The sequence below is a fragment of the Hemiscyllium ocellatum genome, chromosome 43 (assembly GCF_020745735.1).
Source record: "Hemiscyllium ocellatum isolate sHemOce1 chromosome 43, sHemOce1.pat.X.cur, whole genome shotgun sequence".
Lineage (NCBI taxonomy): Eukaryota > Metazoa > Chordata > Chondrichthyes > Orectolobiformes > Hemiscylliidae > Hemiscyllium > Hemiscyllium ocellatum.
In genome coordinates, this window is record NC_083443.1 from 23,741,397 (window position 1) to 23,758,092 (window position 16,696).

The 16,696-nt window shown below is 38.4% G+C and overlaps 1 protein-coding gene across 1 annotated transcript in view; it reads right to left on the minus strand.

The window, feature by feature from the left end:
- Positions 1-16,696, minus strand: part of ogdhl (oxoglutarate dehydrogenase L) — a 101,876-nt gene that overhangs the window by 70,845 nt on the left and 14,335 nt on the right. Inside the window, exons 3-4 of the mRNA XM_060854406.1 lie at positions 12,951-13,121; positions 9,842-9,944 (exon numbers count right to left, since the gene is read on the minus strand). Coding sequence (XP_060710389.1) covers positions 9,842-9,944; positions 12,951-13,121 — 274 coding nt within the window. The remainder of the gene's footprint in view (positions 1-9,841; positions 9,945-12,950; positions 13,122-16,696) is intronic.

Here is a 16,696-nt window from a genome sequence, read left to right on the forward strand (position 1 = left end):
TATATATAGGAACATTCTGATCACCTTTGGGATTGCATGTAAGATGCAGCACTATATTTATTTTAGAACATTGGGCTGAGATTTTCCCTTTGAAGTTATATATGGCATTGAACATGTTGAATGGCATCATATCTGCCAACGTAAAAAGTGAGCTACCTCACACGATTATGTGCTTTCCAACTCATTATCTATGCAGGCTGTTACATAAGTTAACTGGTGAATCATGTGCTGACTGAACCAGCAATGTCCACATCCCACAAATGAAGAGTTAAAAAGTTGGTGTGCTCTTCCAAGGACATTTGTGACATTAAAATACAGTTGAGGACTGTGAAATGCCAATCTCTAAGAGCTCCCTGAAATGGTTCTATTGACAAATAAATTGAGGGCAGCTAGTAGCTTTAAATCTACTGGGATGGCATCAGTACCTAGTCTTTGTGATTACAGATTCTCATTCAGCAGTGGTCTTTGATGTGACAGAATGGCTTGGGACATCCTCAATGGCCCTCTGCACTGGTTTTCAATCATTTACAGATCATTGCATCTAGGCATAGAAATCCTATTCTGCAGAAGATGCTTTCTCTTGTGGTTCCTGTCCTGCTCATTCTCATTCTGGAAGCTGTGTGGCAACTGAGGCTCCTGCTGTTTTAGTTGCAGCTGGCGATGTCTCTATTGTCTTCTCTAGTAGATCATTTGCAGTTTGAAAAACTGCTGGATTGAACTCTGTTATGTTTCGTCAACTTGCAGCAGATCAGTAACAACAATGACATAAAGTACACAATCGTAGCAAAGAAATGCTTTACCCCTGATATCCTTCTCTAGTAGGGTATGCCCTAAGAAAGGGTAATGTCACAACTGGCCAAAATCCTATGCCACATGTGCTACATTTGATTCCCCATTGCTGTTTATTGAGAGAACAGCTTTTTGCTCCTAATCTTACAGAAGCTTAGAGACAAACTACCAAATCATTAACTTCAAACCTGACAATACCCTTCCCTTGCGTGTTAGTAATCCTGACCTCATGTAAGGTGGCTCAAGAAAGCAGTGGGACCTCACCAATTGCCCTCACTCACTAAACTAAGGATCCCTGCCATAAAAACATTCATCTCGTATGTGAGGATATGGCAGTTGCAATGCCATGGTTTGCATCCCTAGAGACTGTCTGCCTTGACTACTGGGGAGGATGAGGTATTGAGTGAATGTGCCTTGTTCCATTGACTCTTTTTGACCTTATAGATCACAAGATGCCAATCAAGGCATAATAAACTCCCACTCAATTCCTCATGACATGATGTCAGAATTGATAGCATGAGGAAGCTACTTTTTAGCCAACCTATTTTGTCACAATTCCATAGCAAATGGAGCACAGGCCTGAACCTTCTATCCCAGAGGTTTGGACACTGCCTGTGCGTCACAAGACTCTGTGGGTGGTAGAAGGAAAAAAAATTTACTTTTAATCACCCTATCTGTATGTGTCTGACACAACTCCAGGGCAAGTGTGACTTGAACCCAAACATTTTAGCCCAGTATTAGGGACACTACCAGAGCACCAGAAAAGCCCATGAATGGTATGAGGAAGTTTTTTTTAATGCATCCCAGCCATTGCAGTGTCTATCTGTAATGGAAAGATTCAAGGGTGCCATTGCCCTCAATATGATCCCATTCCAAGGGGACCCAGACACAGACATAACAACAGAATAGGAGCTGGCAGTCAAGATGGATCAAGACCAACTACCTGGTCCTGTTCATAGCTCCACTAGTCAGATCTAACAGCAGATTCACAAGGATGTCCTCCAATCTGCTTACGCCTCACTCCATGAATGGTCGGAAAAATATTGACATTCTAAACAACTGTGAATTGGAGATAGATGTACACATTGTGAATGACTGGACTCACGATTACTAGGGGACTTGTGGTGCAGTGATAGTCTAAGCCAGGATGCCTGCTTCAAGTTACACCTGCTTCAAAGGCATGCAATAACACCCATGGATAATTTGATTTTTGAAAAGATTACGATTACTGGGGTAGCCCTTTTGAAAGACTCAAATTCCTACCCTGAACTCAGCCCCACTTTGAAAAGTACTATTATTTACTCTTCTCATTTCAGGTACTGCTCTATCAACATCAAACCATTTTGAGAGTTTTGGATCAATATGGCGAGGTTTAAACTTTGTATTCACTGCAGTGATTTGAAGACTCATCTTATGATCCATGAAATACTCCCCATTACTCAAGTCACTTTTCGTGTAGCGTTTCAGTAACCCTTCACCCTCCCACCGTTTCTGTTGAGTCCTTTCGCATGACCATTAATTAATGTCTCTGATTTATCCTAGGAGTCAATGGCCTTACTGCCCCTGCATTCTCCACATGTTGAGGCCATGGTGACCATGACTTATCTTTTGAGATTATGCAGTCCCCTCCCATATCCTATCAGATCCAATGCGCTAAGTACAATTGCCTTCTGTGACAGTGACTACTCTCTCAGCCACTAAATGCAATCAGGCCGATCCCTAGAATTGAGCTTCTGCAGCCTCTATGACGCCATGGATTGAGACTAAAAATGCCCCAGATTATGCAAGATTCACCTTCCCAACTAACTATGATCCATCCCCTGGAGAAACTTGGACTATGACCCATCCCCTGGAGATACTCCGAAGAGTATCCCATGTAGACCCATTCCTCTATTACTCCACATTTACCCCTGACTAATGCACCTAACCTACACATCCCTGAACACTATGAACAATTTAGCATGGCCAATTCACCTAATCTGCACATCTTTGGACTGTGGGAGGAAACTGGAGCACCCAGAGGAAACCCACGCAGACACTGGGAGAATGTGCAAACTCCACGCAGACAGTCAACCTGAAGCTAGAAATGAACCTGGGTCCCTGGAGCTGTAAGGCACTGTGCCACTGTGCCGCCAGCCCCCCCACCCCAGCACCACCAGTTGCCTGCCTTTTATTCTGGACTGAATTTTGCTTTCAGCCACAAGCTACCTGCCTTGCCATTTGCACTAAAGTGCTACCCAAGAATGATGCTGCTGCCTGATCAAGCCCACTAAACTGCTACCTGAGAAGTTGACACTGGATGTATTGTCATTACTCAGTGGGTTGAGTGATGGTTCAAGGAGACAGCATGTCTAGTCAATAAGGTGGCACCGATTGCAGTTGTACTAGTTCCAGCAGTGTGTGAAGAGAAGGAGCACTGCAAAGGTATTGTTAGAGGCAACAAAAGAAATGAAATCACGCAGACTAGAAACACAGGAGCAGTCATCAGCTATGCATTTGCTATGTGTGGTCATGTTCCTGAAGCACCAAGTATCTTGACTGGGTGAGTTAATTGGGAGGTGGAAGTAAGTTCTGGTGAGATGCATATACATGTTTATAGGCTTCTTGCAATCTGGTGGTGAGAAAGTTAACTCAGCATCTAAGGAAGAAGGCCTTCATTGTGAAATTTCAAACGAACAGAATCGGAATATCTCAACATGCTCGCCATTATTTTCACCAACTCAGGGAGTGAAAATTATGTCCTTCAAGATTTAAACATAAAAGGCAGACAATCAGCCAATTTTATCTGAGCTGGCTCTTTGCTATTTTATCCAAATAAATCATACCATAGTTGTACATTTTTCTCTGTTACGAATACTTAGCCATGGAAGGAAATATTAGGGAGGATTACTAAAATTTAGGCAAAGAGGTAGCTTTAAAAGAGAAAAGTGAGAGATGGACAACTGAAAGCAAGAATTCCTGGGTTTAGACCTCTGGCAGATGAAACATGGCCGCTGAGGTGCAACTATTGAAATTGAGGCTAGATTCAGATAAATAGCCTTAAGTGCTGACTTTTTACCATTATTACTAATTCTGGTTCTTACTTCTGCTGCTTATATTTTCTGTCCCTTCCTGTCGCACTTTATTGTTTGCTTCTCACTACTCTGCAATTCTGGTCTCTTATTTCTTTTTGACTTTTAAACTTCTTGTCAGTTGTTATCTCTCCATCATTTAACATGCAAAACTTAAATAAACTCCTTTCATGTCCTATGTTTTTGCACTCTTTAAATCAGTTTCCATAGAGACATTGAATGAAGTTTTTTTTTGTAATTGTATGTGTATCCAGAAAGGAGAAATTTTCAGGTCTATCGAGAAAGTATGGGACAATGGAATTAACTGGACAGCTCTTTCAGAAAGCAAGCACATATAAGGTGAGCCAACTGACAAATGAATGCTAATATGATTTTCCAGTAACCCTTCAACGACCACATGTGCTAATATGAAATTGCATATTTAGAATTAGTTTGATAAAACTCAGGAAACTGTTTGGTTTTGTAACTTCTGGGTCACTCAACACTGTCAATTGTAATGGGGGAGCAAAGCTTCACATTTGCTTTCAAGCAAACTAAAATCACATAAAAATGTCTTGCCCCAAATAATTAAAACTAGTTGTGCAATTTCAGCCAACATTTATCATTGGTAGCAATTTACATTCAGCAATTATCATCAGCTTTGTTAGTAAAGTCACTAAATACTTCACAACCCATACCAGCAACTAAATTACTTTGGATCAGATGGATTAAAAGTAAAATACAGAAAATATATATTTGAAATTCATTGCCAACTATAGGTCATGAAAACAAATGCTGTAGAACAAAGATTGACAGGATCATGGGAAAAGGCCGGTTTAGTTAAAAGGTAACCTTTACAAATAGTCTGTCAGAGAAGTCCTGTTATCACTTGGTTTTCATTTGATCTGACAGGATGAGCAGCTGGTAATTTCACTTTACTTTTTCTCTTTGTAATAATCATAATGACACTGCTGAAAGGGGAGAAATGGGGTATTCATTGCGGAAAAGAGGGTCAACGACCCAAGAGTTGCAATTTAAAATCTATAGAGTAACTCTCGCATATGTGACATGTGCAACTCCATTTTGTTTCAGCCTGATTTACACTGCATGTAATTAAACTCACAAAGAGAGTTCAATTTCTCAAAACTTAAAACACATCATCCCTTGGGAGAATTTATGAAATGGGATATTAATTGCTGTATTGTCATAATATCCTAATTTGATTGCATGGATAAGCACAAAAAAAAACTACCTTGGAAACAACATGTATGACAAATTACTTTTCCTTTTGTTTCTGTATTAGAAATAAACCATCAATCTAGAAATAAAGCAAATCAGAATCCAAGATGAAATCAGCTTTACGATAAGTTACAAAAAAATGAGGCTTACGATACGTTCCATAAAAAAGTATGAACCAAATACAATGAAAATTGGCAAAAATAAAACATAGTAAACATCATGATAAACTCTTAGTGTGGGGGTGGGAAGAAAACGGCTTGCTGTATTAATTGTGGGAAATAGACAGATCACATCAATTTTATAATAGTTTATACACCATCAACCACTGATAACATAAGTCTAACAATGTATAAGCATTTCTGAATTATGCAGTTAATGCCACACTAGTGAAGCAGATCGACAATTTGCATTTACTTTTACAATGACAACTCAATCAGCTGTTCATTACTGAAATAGCCCAGTTTTCATTTTTAACTTGAAGAAAGCCCTTCTAAGGAGTTTAAGTTTTCCAGTTGATTGAAAACAGAACAGAAGGAGAATATTTTTATAAGCAAACTAGATTATTTTGAAATAAAATAGTTATTATAATAAACTGATAACTTTTGAGAACATATTGAGTAAAGGTCTGAGCAAAAGTGTAAAGTATGCTCAGTTCAAAACTGCAAACCAACAGTCAAGTCAATAACTTACATAAATAATTATGCGCTAGATTCCAAGAAAAGAAAATGTGAATCAAAAAGTGACCAAAAAACCATGAAGGATACTGGGAGACCAGATCAAAATTTGATCCTTTTTCAGCAATACTCAAGTTCAGTACTACCAAGTAACTCTTTATATAATCAAAAGTTTAGTTTTATACACTTTGGTTATATTTCAGGCCAAGTTGATCATTTTAGTTCATTTATCAGTGGAATTGCAATTGTGTGTTTCCTTTTTATGTATAATTGATTGATTTTAGAACAAGATCATGCATCATCTCCTTCAGTTGACTGCTGCATTGAAACCATTCCAATTTCAACTCATCTTTGGCAACTATGGTTCTGATAGCCACATCTTTGTAAAAACTAAAGTGCCTGGACCAATTTAACACTAAAGCATGCTGTGATAGTTAATTTTTCCAATACTTCATACTCCTATATATTTGTGTTGAAATGATCCTATTGCAAAAAATGTGATTTCCATCAGAGAATTTACTCCCAGACTTTTTAAATTAATTCATGGGATAAAGGCAATACTGGATTGGCCAATACTCATTGCCTGTCCCTAATTGTCCAGAAAGCAGTTGCTATCATTGCTATCAGGTCCAGAGTCGCATGGAGGCCAGAATGATTAAGGATTGCAATTTCCTTCACTAATGGATATTAAGACATGTTTTTTTTCTGACAATTGACAATAGTTCCATTGCCATCATTAAACCCTTCGTTCCAGATTTTTATGAAGTTCAAAATTCTATATGTGCCATTTATACCCAGGTCCCCAGAACATTACATTGGTCTCTGGATAAATAGTCTAATGATAATACCACTAGGCCATTGCTTCCCCCTCGTAGATCTTAGGATTTTCAACCTCAATTTACACCTCAGAGGTTTCTTTCCATTCCTGAATCTCTTCCTCAACAAATTTTTCTTGAGTGACTGAGATTGTAGAGGGCACAACTCATCACTATGAAGAGGGACATCTTGTCTGGCATATACTGAATGGCACTGTTGTACTGGTTCCAGGCACTGGAACATCAACTTTGAAGGCTACAATAGACCTGATTAAAGGATATGCAGCATTGTATGTTTCCTCTGGGATAGTCTCAGGATTTCCTACTGGCATTATCAACCAGAAATTGATGGGAATTCATTCTCACTTCGCAACTATCCTTATACAGAGCAAGAAACACTAACAGCTGTATCTGGTTCAGAATGTACTTGTAATGGTAGCTATCTGGATATCTAACATAGACCTGCATTACCTGGCTGCTTTAGTCAGAAGTAGTTTGAACATTAAGGGAATAGAATTATTTTATGTTCTCGAAGACTGCTGGCTAATGATATGGTGTGCTGATTGTTATCTGCGTGTTATTGACTGCACTTTGTACATGCGGGAAACCAATCCTGATGCCCCAGACACCTAACAAGGCGAATTGGTAAACCCATCTGAAGAGAGGATCAGTAACATCTTGGATACATTTATGAGATGAGGGCTGTAAAATGGCATAGAAGTATCCAGTAACTCCTGAAACAATCCTGTAGCAAGTAAATTAATGGCAGCTTTGAGCTACCAAATTGGGATTGCTACCCAGTTCCTGTCTCCACAGATCCTAGTTCAACAGCTGGGTTAGCTGTGACAAGTTAGTTTGTATATGGATTATGTGGGGAAATAAACGTGTACTGTTTGTATACTTCAATACAGAAGCATTTTATTGCCTTAAATTGCTGAAACACCTGTCTTTGGAAGACATAAGGAGCTTCCATGTTGATGCAACATAGAAACCCTGGATCAATTTAACTTCTGTTTTAGATGTCTGTGGAATAAAAAAGAAAAAGAAGCAGCAACAGCAGTGAGGAGTAGTAAGGCTGCAAGAGGCTACTTTGTCTCTCTCTTCCTTTTAGTTGAAAGTTGAGAACCTGATAAAGTTAAAGCCTCACTTTTAACTACCATGCAAACCCTGAAAAGCTGAACTGCAACCACTGTCCAAAAACAATGATCAGCCGGATTTCCAATCAAACACAAGCTTTGTTTAACAGATCTTCCATTGGCATACGGAAACCAGCAATTTGATTTTGTCAGCAAGAAGCACAGTTGAACTGTGAGAATTCATCCACCTCTATCCATTGTTTTCAGATATCAGTCAATAAGAGTGATTTTCCCTTTTGTCCTCTGTAAGTATCACTTCTGAAAAATTGTTATTGTCTCAATGTGTGTGGATATGTTTGTTTGGGAATAAAAGGGGATATAATTTCAACTCTGGAATATACATTAGAAATTAAGCAGTGTTTATGTTTGCGTTATAATAAAGAGGCTGTGTTTATTGAGGAAGCCTGGTGAAAATCTCTTTTATTCAAGATAGCAGTGCCAAAGCGAAACAAGTGGCCACATTGGTGACTGAATTTAAATTATACAAATGATTAAATTATACAAATGGCATGATTTGTGGGCTAATGGGTCTTGATCATCACCACATTTATCGCACCATTGTATGACACCTGGCCAACTTGCAGTGGATCTGCGAGGACAGTATGTGATAGTACACAATTCTAGTAAAGGGTACTTTAACCTGGACATCCTTCCCCATTAATCTTCAGAAGAGGGTAGTATTGTAACTGACCAAGGCTCTATGCAGTGCATTCCATTTGATTTTTAAATGATGTGGTTGTTGAGAGGACAGTCCCTTGCAACTAGTCTCAAAGCAACTTTGAGCAGCTTATACTACTGCAGAATTACTTTCAAGCTGGACAATGTCCTTATAACCTTGGAATGAAGCGCTGCCAGGAAACCCCATCATAAACTGACCCAAACCCAAATCTACCAAAGAAGCCTCATCTTGCAACTTTCATTCTGTATGTGAGGATATGACACTGCAAGTCATGGCTTTCAATCCTAGAGACTGTGTGCCTTGATCAACGGGTGCTGAGATATTGAATGAATGTGCCTTGCTCCATTGACTCTTGTTGACTTCAGAGATCACAAAACAGCAATAAGCATTCAATGTATTCTTACTCAATCCCTCATCAGTTGACGTCAAAATTGGTTTGAGGAATTTTCTTTCTTAACCTGATCCGAGATACTATAACATACCTACCGCCAGTTGGGCAAGACCTTCTGGCTCAGAAGTAGGGACACTGCTACTGCACCACAAGACTATGCAGTGGTATAAATAGAAAAATATCCAGAGCAGGTGGGACTCGACTGAAGAAGTTATGAGGGGAAGGTTAAATCCATCAAGTAGAGTAATTAAGGAAATTAAATGTATATATTAGCTTCTCACCATCTGATAATGAGAAAGCGATCTAGGCCATTTAATATGCCGGGGTGGAGGGCATAATTGTGAAAACTCAGCATGACAGAGAAAATCTGATTTTTGGACTCTTTCCCTATCAACTCATTACACTCATTATTATTCTCGCCACTTCCGGGGACTGGAAAATCATACCCACAATATTTGTTTATGTGTGCCTTCCTTGGCACTTTGTTTGCGTAAATCATACAGTTGTTTTTACAGATATACCATTTGTAGACTCAGATACGAGCACTGCTGTTTGTACACCACATAAAGTTGGAAGCTATGATTCCATTACACTGCATATCTCAGCAGATTTTCAGCATACATACAGAATCATTAAATATTTCAGTAAAATAATTTAGTGAGAGCATATTAGTGTCAAAGTAATTTATGAACAATTTTAAAATTTGATCAAATCTTAATCAGTGCTGCCTTTATAACAAAAAAACTGAGGGTTACGTCTAATTATAAGTAAATCAGGTCTGCAGCATTTAAAATGTTTTCTGTTTACAGAACTCATAAATGGGAGAAAAGGCTGTAAATAAGTAAAATTTATTTGAACTCAAATGATGTGCAGGAAGAACAGGGAGATGATACTGAATACTTAAGCCAAAAAAGAAAGTTCAAGCAGTAAACCTTTCTAATTGAAAGTCAGCTACCGGGGCTTGTAATCTAAAAAGAGGCTGATAGAAGGAACTTACACAAGCTGAAAATTACACAAGTATTGGCAGCAGCACTGAAGAAAATGGAAGCGTCAGCAGATAACCCTCACCAAGTTTATCCATTGAAGTGATTAGATCAAATGGAACACACGAGTCCAAGTCTGCATCCAGAATTCCCAATGGATCCAGCTGAGCCACATGATGTCCTCGGATCTGTAAAGGAAACGGAGAGGGAGGGAAGGAAGGGAAGAGATAGACAAAATGGGGAGATGAGGAGGTTTCAGACAGCAACTTTTACCAGAAGAGCCAATATAATACATCCAAACCTAGACTAATTTAAACACTGAATCATCTGAAGCTGTAGTATTCAAATGTTTTGCTTCATAGGTTTCTGAGCTACATACTAGAGATCTGTACACCATATATAGAGTTTGAAATCCATATTCCCATTAAATTGCATATATCACAATAATAGTACTAATAAGTCTTAATATTCTGATTAGGGATTCATCCAACAATGAGTAATAGCAGAAGAAACAATCTATCTAATTTGTTCAACATGTTCAAACGTTAGTCATTGAGTAAGAAATTGAAGTACAACAGACTCCCTGAACTGGCTTATCAAGGCTGTTGATAGCATGCTTTATGAGTTGTAGTTTTGACATTTGATATCTACAGTAACTTAAAAATGACAAGCAGATCAAACGCACGGATCACTAACCTGAAACAGCAATTGCTTGCACTATAATTTACCATAGAACGTATTGCTGTATTTGTATGTTTAATAGTGCTGAATTTGTTGCCTACATTTAGATGGCTCAGAATTGCTTTACTAACTTTATTCTAACTTCAGTGCAGTGCTATAATTTTCAGAGCACATGATAATGGCCAAAGCACTCTAAATACACAATTTGTTGTCCTTATTGCAGTAACCATATATTAGAATTCAATAACAAGGATTTGTTTGTAACTAGGACAGACATCACAAGCACTCACTTTTGTATTTTGTTGAATTAGTTTAAATTTTAATTCAGTGTCATCCGAGTGATGGATTAAGATGAGATAATGTTAAAGAGCAAGGCCTGAACAATCGACAATATTTCTTGAACCATTCGATTATAAAAGGAGGGGTCCATTTTCATTTTGACACTCCCAGAATAGCCCTAACAATATCTGTGTGGCAAAGTCTTCAAACTTAAAGTTAACTTCAACATGAGCTAAGAGGGGCATGTCAGCAATGTATAATGAAAAACAATTCTGTTAAAGTAATAAATGAAGAGAACAGCTTAATTTTAAACGGAGGATGAATTGCTAAGTTCCCCATGCTTCAAAAACACTATCTGATTTACAATTAAGCTATTTATTTAACACAGAATAAGATGTCTGGTTAACTACACCAATTTTACATCTACTAGAATTTAATATCATTGCTCTTGACAGATCAGAAATGCACAACATTCATTTAGAGTAGTTTCATGCACCAACATTTAGATGGGAAAAGCATTGTGCCTACATATTCAAATTTTGGTCACAGAATCCATGTTTACACCAAGAAGTTAGGTAACCTAAAATCCAATGCTTTCACAACCTCCTCTGTGTCTATCAACAAGCTTTAGGATGGAATCTAGTTTTACGAAAGAGCTAATGATTTTTGTTCATATATTCAAACAATATAATGTTGAGAGTTCTGATGAAAGGTCAGATCTGAAAGATTAAATCAATTTGCTTCTATAAGGATATAGCCTACTTAATATCTCCAGCATTTTTTGCTTTTATTCAAAACTTCCTGCAGTATTTTGCTTTTGTAATATAAAATCATGGCTGTCTTAGTTAACACTCAAATTTGGATCACTGACTCTCTATAGGTGATTTGGTATTAAAATTATTCAACCAAATTGTTGAGAGAATAGTCCAAATAGACATAATGGATTCAGGTGCAAGAATTGTCTATCATTCAAAATTTTACAAACGGAAAGCATGTTATTCAATGATCTGAAGTTATGCACCTTTTTGACTTACAGAAGAAGAGTTTTGCCGTCAACATACCATATCTGATCTGGGAATAATTGTTGCTGAAAATCCCATCTATGTCCTTTCTATCTCTTGACATGACTAGTGCTTTCCAATGAGAGTTCCTTCCTCTGACACAGCTATCCATACTCTATTCCACATTGAACCTAGCTCTCAATTATCTATATAAAGTAGTAATATTTATTTGATAAATCCCATTATGACTATGTTCAACCCTACTCTTAGCCTCCTACAGCCCTGAAATTCCCAAATATCTCAAGAACTCCACGATACTTCAATTCTCGTCACCTGTGCAACAACTCCTACTTTCACCCCACTACATGTGGCCATATTTACAAATCGTATACGATTACTATTTGAGTCCCATTCCTCCAATTTTTGGAAGGGCTGCTCTGGGGATGGCCAAGCCTACATGCATGTACTGATTATGGAGACAGCTAGACGCTTAAATGGTGAGCTGTCTCCATTTAAATCCCATTTTTGTTGGTATCTGCATTGTCTGAAATCCAGACTGCACCCAACAGATCAGGTCAGAGAAGTTTTGTTTCAGTAAATTTATGTTGGAGAGCCAATGCCAACTCCTTTGGCAAGCTGAGGCTACAATGCAGATATGCCCGCCCGCCCGCACCCCCCCCCCCCCCCCCCCCCCCCCCCCCCCCACCCCATAGAACTTTTTTGGGAATGGAGGAGGGAAGGTGGTGGCTGGAGAGGTTCAGGTGCACTTACAGGCATCAGATTATCTTGATGTAGGTAAGAAGGAAAGGTTTGCCCATGATGGATAGATAGTAGGTGAGTTGGCATGGAAAGAGAGGAGGGCAAAGACTGGTGGGCGCAGTCCATAGGTTGGAATGAGTTGGTTCCAAGTTAGCATAACAGGCATATAATTCAGTTTGTTACAAAAATATTCATGTCAAACACTTTTTTGTTTCATTATTTTGTTTAGGAAGTTGCACTTTCTCGTGACTGTTGCCCAAAAACATCTTATTTATATTGTAATGCCAGCAAAAATAAGGTCATATTGATTGCATGTAATTGTTGCATGTTGATAAGTTTATTTAATATCAAGAATACATGGATAACTACCCAGTACATCAAATTTGTTCCTGTTTGCCATGTTTCTTTAGTCTTGTCAATTTCTGAGGAATTTAACTAGCTAGCAAAGGCATTCAACATATAGAGAAAGCTTACCTGATATGCTCTAATTAACGTCTGTACAGCTAGATGATCTTCAATCAGCTTTGCCGCTTGAGCAGATGTTTGAGTTCTGTTTTGCGTCTGAGCCGCAACTGGCAGGCTTCCCGAAGGCCTGTTCAGCAAGTCTGAAGGTGCATTGGAAGCTTGGAAAAACTTATCCCAGGACTGCAAGGTAAAGAAGAGTAGTTGTTGTATAAACCTAAAAGCTGATTACATACCAAGTAATTTATCGATTGGAGTTTGATAAACCCTTGATCAATGCTAAAGTTAAATGAACTGTCATGAAATTCATGAATTACGTATTAAGATAGATTACATTTCCTGATATCACCTGGTATAATTAACACAAATTGTAACTGGGCTCTTAAACACTGGGAAAATATTACACCTCATCTGCAGTCAATGCTATGAAGGGGTGCAATTCCAGAGCTCTTCCATTACAACTCTCTGGGAGAGTAACCCAGGTTTTTTTTCCACCCAATGCCTTCAAGGAGTGATAGTGAGAAACCATGAATGGAAATAAAATAATGTCAGGATAAATTATACTGCATGTACAGTTAAAATTATAGTGCAATGTGTAAAGCTGTAGAATGATGGTACTGTATTGAGTTTCTCTTCTGAAGTTCTCAAGAGGCAAAGGCCAGAATTCAACAAGGTATAGTGCCTCAACACATTAAACTCTTTTATGGCTCATGCACCAGAACATTTCAGCACCTCGTAAATCCTACATTATACATCATCTGGTAGATTTTTGTCTCAGCTCTCTATATCCATCTGCAACATTTTATATCTTCTTCATAAGACATTTTCCTAACCTATCTTACTGTCACTGCAAATTTAACCACAATGCTCACTCCTCTCATCAAAGTCATTGAAGTAAACTGGAAAAAACTTAAACCCAACACAGGAGTCCACTCATCACTCCAGCCAATCAGACAGGATTTATGCATACTTTGTTTTCGAACAACGAGGCAATCTTCAATCCATGCTAATATGTGGTCCCTATGTCATTAGCTCTTATTTTCCACAATAATCTTTGATGTAGCACCTTATCAAATGACTTTTGAGAATCCACTACATATGTTACTCCTTCAAAGAACTCCAATAAACTGGTTAAAAATGATTTCCCTATGGTAAAATCACTCTGGCTTTTTTTGATACTAAAGTAACTCCTGTTCATTTTTTATACTCTCTGACACTCCTGTTTATTTTTTTTTCAGTGAGCAGAATCTCTGATACTCCTGCTTACTTTTTTTTTCTTCTATGATGTCTAACTCCGCTGTTTTTTTTTCTTGGGCGGCTTCTTCTTCTATGGGACTTATGTAACTCTTACAATTCAAAACTTTAAGCAGTTGTGAAATTGATAGTTTGAACTCAGCAGACAGAAGTTATCAAGGAAATACTACTGATCTAAGTTAGCTCTAAAAAAGATAAAACAAATAAATCACTTCTGACATCAGTCATCATTAACTGTTCTACCAATCATTATTCTCTTCTCAAGGTATAAATTTTGATTATTTCCCCCTAAATTGGCATTCTTGCAAAATGTCCTGCTGATGGCATGATGAAAGGCTTTAATAAAACGTCTTTTTATCAGCTAAACCGCAGTTCTGTACTTGCATAATGTTGATTGTCATTGTTCAAATTTTAGGAGAAAGTGAGGACTGCAGATGCTGGAGATCAGAGCTGAAAAATGTGTTGCTGTAAAAGTGCAGCAGGTCAGGCAGCATCAAAGGAACAGGAGAATCGACGTTTCGGGTATAAGCCCTTCTTCAGGAATTCCAGTGCTTATGCCCGAAACGTCAATTCTCCTGCTCCTTTGATGCTGCCTGACCTGCTGCGCTTTTCCAGCAACACATTTTTCAGCATTGTTCAAATTTTGTCAAAATAGGTTTGGGCAAAGCTTAAGACATCTTATTCAAACAATACATTTTTGCAAGAAAGGGGCAAAAAGAAGCAAGGTGAAGGTGGGGGTAACTTAACTTTCTGAATTTTTTTTTAATTTCAGAAAGGTATCATACTCAGATAAAGGCAATCAACAGGTTAAAATTGTGTCACCAATGTAACTGATTAAATGGCACTGTTTGTCACAGCAGTTATACAAATGTAATTAAAATTATGCAAACTGAACTTAGCTGCAGCAAGAAATTTCCCATAGGTTTCAAGGTCTTCAGTTTCTATTCTACTGTCTCTGTCCTGTTCCCTTCAATGTTGACAGCAAGAGTCTGAATTTGGATTCTTGCCCAATGTGGTGGTCCTTGTCCTGCTACTTTTCTGCTGGAGGCAGCTGTTGCTCTTCCTGGAGTTGTCTGTGTTGTTTTCTGTGGTGTTTCTTGCACAAATGTATGATTCCAAGAGGAACTGCTGGCTGGCTTCTGCAAGTTCTATTTGCACTCAGTAGATCATGGCCTGACTCCACTCCCACCCCTATTTTAAGTCTCTCTAGACCCCTCTCCTACCCTTCTAAATTTCAGCTTAACTTCAATTGCTCCCTTTGACTGTAACCATCCCTTCAGATATACAATACAACCAGGACAATCTTCAGACAGATTTTGTAAGATGACCCCAACTGACTGGCCAGAAATGGCTTATACGGATTTTGCTCGACCTCCAGTACTGATCATGGTCCAGACACTGGACGGCTAATTACCCCCACCCTCAATGACTGGAATTGGCGCAGCCCCTGGACTATGGTGGTAAGCCCTGGCTGACTGGAGTAAACCAACATCCCACTAAGCATACTGCCCTTTTCCACTTTCACACATCACCATGCTCTTCATGCATATTTTGTGTCTTTGCTGCATAAACTGCTGGCACATGCATCACCTCTGCTCTTGAAACAGCACTGTGCCATGCAATGCACTTCCACATTGATGTTTCACTGTTTCCAACAGTCACACAAACCTGCCTTATGTTCTATGCTAAAATCAACCTCTCAGCCACAAGCAACCTGCTTTGCATGCTGACTAAAATGCCCTTTTAATATTAAAGTTGTTGCTTGACTTTATGTGCTAAAATGCCACAAACAAAGTTGAACGTAATACTTTGACATTCTCTAGTTAGGTGAGATAATGGGCCTGGGACATATCTTACCTTAATCCCAAATGCACCTGCAGAAGTTGTAGAAGTCAAAGAGAAATTGAAGACAAGCACCATTGAGAAAGCTTCAGTAGAAGGAGCCAAAACTTTTTACGCACTCACACTAGTGGCCAACAGCAAAGTTGTCAGTTGATGCTTGGCTTATTCAGTCAAATTTCTGAAGTATTGAGTATCTCAATTGGGCAGAAGTTAATTGAGAAAGGGAAGTTAGCTCTGGTGAATTGTATAATTAATGATATGTAACACATGGCCATAGGCTTCTCGTCACTTGAGAGAATTATCTCGCCATCTAAGGAGGGAGAACTTAATTGTAAGATTTATCTTGACAGCAAGAGTCTGAATTTGGATTCTCGCCCAAATTAAATTACCACACTCACCATTATCCTCACCACCTTAAAGAATGAAAATTCACATAAAATATTAGAAATGACAGATTAAGCATGGGAAGGGTACAAAAGAAGTTCACAAAAATGACACCAGGACTACCTAATGGCACAAATGAACATTATGAGTTTCTTTTCTCTTGAAAAGAGAGGGCTGATGAGTAACTCAATAGAACGCTTTAAAATTATGGAAGTGTTTATGTACAGTAGGAATGAAAAGAGCTTCCACTAATGGGAAAAAAACAACATTAATGTACA